Consider the following 7,500-nt stretch of genomic DNA (forward strand, 5'->3'; position numbering starts at 1 on the left):
GAAACTCAAAATTACCGCAGATTTTCCGCAGATCCGGGCCGAGACGCGTCGTGTGACGTCATCACAACTCGCGTTCGGTCAAAGCCCGAACATGAGTACGGCTAAAGGGTCTCGTTTACCAACAAACGTCACTGCGAAAGAGCGTCCAAAACGATTTCGTTCGATTTCGCAAATCCGAGTAGTTTTCCGGGGGGAAAAAAAGAATAAAGAACTCTGCGAAATCCTGTACGGACTGCGTATATTAAAAAGTAAATAGATTGTCCATGAGTTTTTTTAAAAGGGCTAAAACTGTATGCCTGTAATAATAAAAGGAAAAATGTCCAAAAAGTTTAACGTTCGGTTCTGAAAAACGAAAACGTAGACCGTATTTAGCAAATAATTTACAAGGAGGGTAAAACAACAACGTCCTCCCAAAAACAACACTAGTTTAAAAGCTTTTAGAAACGTAATACCTTTTTTTATTTTTGAGAAGGACAAACAGTGTAGAGAGTTACAGAGGTTTCCGTTCGTTTTTAAAAAGAGCCAGGAAATGGTGGTCTGTAAGTTACAGTGAACTAAACGGAACACGCATTATTACTATTACGATTTGTCTCGGGTTTCGTTATTTATGCCAGGAAGTCGAATCGTTCCTGGAAATGCGGTATGCCCTCCTGTCCACCCTCTACTAGCCATATTTGGTTTTACAAAGCTGACTATTTATTTATTTATTTATTTATTTATTTTTTATTAACCGGCGATTAGGGATGTGACTGTGAGGAAATTTTCCCACCAGTTAATCGACATGTGACAACTTTATTTCTTACAGCAGTTTTAATGTTTTTGTTTAATGCAAACGAGTCGCTTTCTATTTAGAGTGAAGAGGATGATGTTGTAGCAGTAGTAATAATAATAATAATAAGATATGATCAGAGGTTTACTTCTGCATCTTTTCTTTTCCAGTGGAGGTATCAGTTCATGACAAAACCATCGAGGCGGCTGAGGCTCTGCTGCACATGGACTCTCCAGCCAGCCTTCATGGTGACCACAGCCCAGGTACACACACACACACACACACACACACACAAGTTCAGATGTTCCGCTTGTGTGTGTGGAGCTTCAGTAAGGAGAAGGTGTATGTTCCTGATGTTCCCGTTACTCCAGAGAGAGGAAGTACAGCACTGAAATAGTCACTGGGTCTGTTCTCAGGATGTTCACGTTAAAGTCGTGTTTGTACATGATCTAGGTGTGATTTTGCAACGAAGAGGAAATAAAGGTGAAAGCGTGTTGTGTGTCAGTCAGACGTCACAGTGCGCTTCTGTCTCCAAACGGATATTAGATCAGACATTCTGTAGTGTTTCATGTATACATCATATCTTCATATTAAAGTATTTATTTATCTATCTAGCTATTTATTTATTTATAAAATCCAGTGAGGTAAATAAGCGGTATGGGTGTGTGATTGTGCAGTGAGATGTGATCAGTGATCAGAGCAGTAGCTGGTTTCTGAGCGTGTGCAGATCAGAGATGAATTTGTCTGCAGCAGGCGCGTGACTCCGCCCCCAGTAGCACCTGCATTCGGTTAGTCTCTGGTCGGTCGGAGAACTGTAGTAAGACCTGAGATTTTTAAAAGTATTTTTCTCTTGTGTTATGAAAGGTATCACAGTGAAGGAGAAAGTGTGCCTCTGTCTCACCCTCACCTGTCTTACGGTCACAGCACACTCTTTCGTCCTTCTCTCTCTCTCTCAATTCAGTTCAGCAAACTTTACTGGTTTGACCATGTACAGTATTGCCTAAGCATTGCATGATTGACTCTCTCTGACACACTGCAGTATAAAATGCACATAATATATACATATTAAATTATCTATCTGTCTGTCTCTATCTATCTGTCTGTCTGTCTATCTATCTATCCATCCAACTTCACAACTATTGGCACCCTTTCTATCTATCTATCTCTCTCATTGGACAGCTGTGATATTTAAATAATATTTAAAAGCAATGAAACTATTTTAACCCCTACTGGATCTGTCCATTTTTTGATGTCGTATTTGTCCTTTTGTGTGTGTGTGTGTGTGTGTGTGTGTGTGTGTGTGTGTGTGTGTCTGTGTCTGTGTGTAGAGGAGTTCCTGTCTGAGATGGAGGTGGAAGTGAGCACCGAGGACATGGGGCAAGTCGTGGAAGATTCTCATAGCGAGCTGCAGCAAGCGGATCAGAAAAAGAAAAGAGGTAGCGCGCTCTCTCTCTCTCTCTCTCTCTCTCTCTCTCTCTCTCTTTCTCTCTCTCTCTCTCTCTCACACACAAAGATAGATCTGAGTAAATTTGGAAAAAGAAAATTCTGACTTATTTATAAATGGTCATAACTTGTTGCTCGCTCTAACTCTATGAGCAGCTCTGTGTGTGTGTGTGTGTGTGTGTGTGTTTAATCTGAAACGCTGATGTTTTTGCGCAGGACGGAAATCCAAACTGCCGCGGGCTTGCTGCGACGGCTCCCTGGATCTTATTTATAAGAGGAAATCGAGAGAGAGTAAGGGTAAGCGTGTGTCTGACTTTTTATTTTTAACAGCTAGGAAAATAAACGGTTTCTAGGAGAAGCTGAAGACACGAAACAACGGTCACTGCACTTTCACACTAGCAAGTGATTTTCAGATTAATCAAAACGAGATAGCTCTACTGGAAATGATGCGTGTTGTGTTAGACATCAGTCTGTGTACAAGTTGTTCAGGACTCATGGGTGAAGAGGCGCCGTTTTCAGTCACGCACGACTCCTGTGTTTTTGGAGCACGTTTTATTGAACTGATTTTAATGTCAGTGCAGTTATTCAGTAAGATCTTTAAAGGGGATATTTCATACGACGGCGTTTTAGTGCCACATAAACATTATGATTACAGAATAAAGTCATAATATTTTGAGAATAAAGTCAAGATTACGGGAGTAGAGTCAAGATTACGTTAGTAGGGAGTGTAGAGTCAAGATTACGGGAGTAGAGTCAAGATTACGTTAATAGAGTCAAGATTACGTTAATAGAGTCAAGATTACAGGAGTAGAGTCAAGATTACGTTAATAGAGTCAAGATTACGTTAATAGAGTCAAGATTACGGGAGTAGGGAGTAGAGTCAAGATTACGTTAATAGAGTCAAGATAATGGGAGTAGAGTCAAGATAATGGGAGTAGAGTCAAGATTACGTTAGTAGGGAGTGTAGAGTCAAGATTACGTTAATAGAGTCAAGATTATGTTAATAGAGTCAAGATTACAGGAGTAGAGTCAAGATTACGGGAGTAGAGTCAAGATTACGTTAGTAGGGAGTGTAGAGTCAAGATTACGTTAATAGAGTCAAGATTATGTTAATAGAGTCAAGATTACGGGAGTAGAGTCAAGATTACGTTAATAGAGTCAAGATTACGTTAATAGAGTCAAGATTATGTTAATAGAGTCAAGATTACGGGAGTAGAGTCAAGATTACGTTAATAGAGTCAAGATTACGTTAATAGAGTCAAGATTACAGGAGTAGAGTCAAGATTACGTTAATAGAGTCAAGATTACGTTAATAGAGTCAAGATTACGGGAGTAGGGAGTAGAGTCAAGATTACGTTAATAGAGTCAAGATAATGGGAGTAGAGTCAAGATAATGGGAGTAGAGTCAAGATAATGGGAGTAGAGTCAAGATTACGGGAGTAGAGTCAAGATTACGTTAGTAGGGAGTAAAGTCAAGATTACGGGAGTAGAGTCAAGATTACGTTAGTAGGGAGTAGAGTCAAGATTACGGGAGTCAAGATTACAGGAGTCAAGATTACGGGAGTAGAGTCAAGATTACGGGAGTAGAGTCAAGATTACGGGAGTAGAGTCAAGATTACGTTAGTAGAGTCAAGATTGTGAGATTATTTGTTGAGAAATAGAAGAGCGAATCTCGAATCTGAGAATATAAGAACAAGTTTACCGCTGTGTAATTACGACTTTATTCTCATATTTTCGACTTTATTCTCGTTATCATCATCATAATTTTTTTTTACCGTGGCAATAAAACGGCGTGGTAATTTGAGAAGGTATCACCGGAAACAATGAGTTAGATTTTTTTTTTTTTTTATTAGAAACCCCTTTGTGGATTTTTAACTTGGTCAGTCTGGAATATTTTATAAATCTGGGTGTGTTTAAGGAGAGGTCGTATATGACCGGTTTCGATAAAACCACACACACAGGAAGTAATCGCAGGTAGGAACTAATGACGGGTCTGAGGAAATCGGTGCTTTGGGTTCGTCACCGTTATCACGTCGTACCAGATTTGAGTAGAATTCGCTGCAGCTTTCGTGGTGCAGGGGAACGGAAAATTGCGTTGTTGCTCGTTAATCTGAACGTAGGGTTAGAAGAAAAACTTTAGCCGGAAGCAGTGGAGCTGTGTAGTGTGTGTCGTGTAGTGCTGATGATCTGAAGTGCTCACCACTCACATTGTCCACAAGGTGGCGCCGTTATTACTGGTTTGCAGAACTGTGCACAACGTGTGTGTGTGTGTTGTGTGCTCTACAGGCACCACCACGTATCTCTGGGAGTTTCTGCTGGATCTCCTTCAGGATAAAGAAACCTGCCCTAAGTACATCAAATGGACGGAGAAGGAGAAGGGCATCTTCAAGCTGGTCGACTCCAAAGCCGTGTCCAAGCTGTGGGGCAAACATAAGAACAAACCGGACATGAACTACGAGACGATGGGAAGAGCACTCAGGCAAGAGCACAGCTCCACAACGTGCTTCTGAGAGACAGCGTGTGTGTGTGTGTGTCGCTAATGAGGTGTGTGTGTGTGTGTGTGTGTGTGTGTGTGTGTAGGTATTACTACCAGCGAGGAATTCTTTCCAAGGTGGAAGGCCAGAGACTGGTGTACCAGTTCAAGGAGATGCCGAAAGACATCGTGTTCATCGACGAGGAGGAGGACATGGAGGACGGGATGGAGAAGGTCAAAGCGCAGAGTCCCGCCGCGGCCGACTGCACCGCTTCCCGCCGGAGGAAGGACCGGTTCTCTCCCGTTTCATCCTCGGCGCCCGTCATCAGCATCGCCTCAGGACCCGAAGGACTCGTGTCCGTGCATCAGACTCCGGTCGCCACGACGACGGGCCCCAGGTAACACCGGAAGAGGGTGGGGGTGACTGACCCGAAGCACTTTAACGCCGTTTTCTGATCAACTTTTAATCTTTCACACTTTCTTAGCTTTCGTAGCTTACATCTCTCCTTCTTTCTCTTTAACTATCTCTCTCCATCTCTCTCTCTTTCTCACACTCCTAATGACTCACTCTTGTTGCCTCTTTTTCCTGCCTCTCTCCTTCTCTGCCTCTTTTCTCTATCTTTATTTCAACTGCCCCTTTTTCTTTTTTCCATTCTTTTTCTCGCTCTCTTCCCAATTGCCTTTCTTTCTCTCCCCTCTTCTCCCAACTCTTTTTCTCTGTGCATCTCTCACTGTCTTTTTCTGCCTCTCTCTTTCTCTCTCTCTCTCTTTCTCACTCTCTCACTTTCTCTCTCTCTCTCTTTGCCTCTTTTCCCCCTCTCTTTCTCTGACTGCCTGTTCCCCACCCCCCCTCCCTCTCCTTCTCTGCCTCTTTTTCCTCTTATCTTTTTTCAACTACCCCTTCTCTCTCTTTGTCTGTCTCTCCAATTGCCCTTCTTTCTCTCCCCTCTTCTCCCAATTCTCTCTCTCTCTGTGCCTTTCTCTTTCTCTGACTGCCTCTTCTCCTCTCATTCTCTGACTACCTGTTTTCTCTCTTTTTTCCCCCCTCTGTCTTTCTCCGTCACTCCATCTCTCTCGCTCTCTCTCTATCTCTCTCTCTATATATCTCTCTCTTTCTGTTATTTCTCTCATCTGGCTTCTTTTCATCTCTCTCAGGACGGTGAGGCTGGCCATGCAGGTGCCGGTTGTCATGACAACGCCCCAGGGTCAAAAGGTCTCCACGGTGACCCTCAACTCTCCCACGAGCTCCTCCCCGATGCTGACGGCGGGCGGCGTGCTGAGCGGGGGGACCGGCGCGGGTAAAGTGCTGCTGCAGGCCGTGCCCACGCTGCTGCCCACGCAGGGGCAGAACGGCGAACGGATCACGCTGCAGCTCATCACGCTCCCCGCCACCACCCAGACCAAAACGGGCACGCCCATCACGCTGCGCACTCTGGCGCCGCTCACGGGGACCCAGGTGCTGCAGCTCGCCATGCCTTCCTCCCCGAACACCGTCACGTTGCCGTCGGAGACCGCGTCGAACACGCAGGACGTCAGGTTCATCAAGGTGGAGCGTCTGGAGCAGAGCGCACACGCAGACCAGGCCGCCACCACGCACAGCTGAGACGCCGCTCACGCCAACACGCCCACCGCAGCGCTAGAGTCAAACCGCCATCCCAACCACGCCCACTGTTTTATAAAGTGCTCACGAGGACTTCAGCAATGAGAGCAGCAGCACTACAGCTAAACCCCGCCCTCCCCCACGCTCACAATCACGTCCCAACACTAGTCGTAACCGGTGCTGAAGACCCGCGACAACGTGAGGGGAAGGAAACGTTTCCAGCAGCACCAACGGGCGTGGACCGGACGCTGTACATAAAACTCCTAGTCAACAAAATATAAAGCAGCTTCTGTTTATTTGTTTGTTTGTTTTCTTTAAAGTTAAATTTTTTTCCCCTGACAGTGTAAATATGCAAATATAGACTTTTTGATATTTTGTATCAGGCAGTGTTTGTTTGTTTTTGTTGTTTGTTTGTTTTTTTTTACAAGCTAAAAGCATCTTAAAACTTTGTAGACCGTAATCATTTCACTTTATATACATATATCTCCTTTTTGTTGCATTTATATCCATCATACCTGTTATCCACATTTCTTTCTTTCTCATTTAAAATTGTGTACATAAAAAGGGAGCGAAAAGGTGTGTGTGTGTGTGTGTGTGTGTGTGTGTGTGTGTGTGTGTGTTTAGACTGAACTTTATTGAATGTTCAATATTTGAAGCATATATTTTGTTGTACTCCTATCCAAGCTTGTATATCCAAGTAGATTTAAATATACAGGACCTAATTATGCAAACAAACAAGCTTCTCTTGGTGTTTTGTGTGTGTGTGTGTGTGTGTGTGTGTGTGTGTGTGTGTGTGTGTGTGTGCCAGGAAACCCTCTGCACCGGCTTGCATGGAGTTGATGGACAGGAACAGAATTACATACCGGTCACGCTATGTAGCACTCGGTACATCCAGAACCTCTGGCTGGAAGTCAGAGTCTCATGTTTCCTCCATTTCGTCACTCAAGGTCACCCGTCTCAGATTTCTTTATTTATCTCGACTGTATTTAAAATCCTCTTGACGTGAAGCGCCTTGAAACGTGCGGCGTTATTCGATGTGTCGACGTAACTACCACTGAAACAGGACGTCAGGGCGGGGCACACCGAGTGGCTCCTCCCTCTTTTTAAATAGTCAGTAGTGTTTAGCTTACCTCACGGCCTGGGTTAAACTGTAGTTGACAGTTAGTACCGTGGATTATTATAATGTTGGGGGCGGGACACTTCAGATTCTACAGA

General features: G+C 44.0%; 1 protein-coding gene across 3 annotated transcripts in view; it reads left to right on the forward strand.

Moving 5' to 3' along the window:
* Positions 1–7,500, forward strand: part of elf2a (E74-like factor 2a (ets domain transcription factor)) — an 18,228-nt gene that overhangs the window by 9,710 nt on the left and 1,018 nt on the right. For all 3 annotated transcript variants that reach the window (XM_053631835.1, XM_053631837.1, XM_053631836.1), the window contains 6 exons: positions 940–1,032; positions 2,098–2,205; positions 2,429–2,509; positions 4,499–4,691; positions 4,793–5,083; positions 5,841–7,500. The exon at positions 5,841–7,500 is cut by the window's right edge and continues 1,018 nt beyond it. In XM_053631835.1, coding sequence (XP_053487810.1) covers positions 940–1,032; positions 2,098–2,205; positions 2,429–2,509; positions 4,499–4,691; positions 4,793–5,083; positions 5,841–6,288 — 1,214 coding nt within the window. In that variant the 3' untranslated portion in view covers positions 6,289–7,500. The remainder of the gene's footprint in view (positions 1–939; positions 1,033–2,097; positions 2,206–2,428; positions 2,510–4,498; positions 4,692–4,792; positions 5,084–5,840) is intronic.

This window comes from Ictalurus furcatus, chromosome 8 (genome assembly GCF_023375685.1).
Source record: "Ictalurus furcatus strain D&B chromosome 8, Billie_1.0, whole genome shotgun sequence".
NCBI classification, from domain to species: domain Eukaryota; kingdom Metazoa; phylum Chordata; class Actinopteri; order Siluriformes; family Ictaluridae; genus Ictalurus; species Ictalurus furcatus.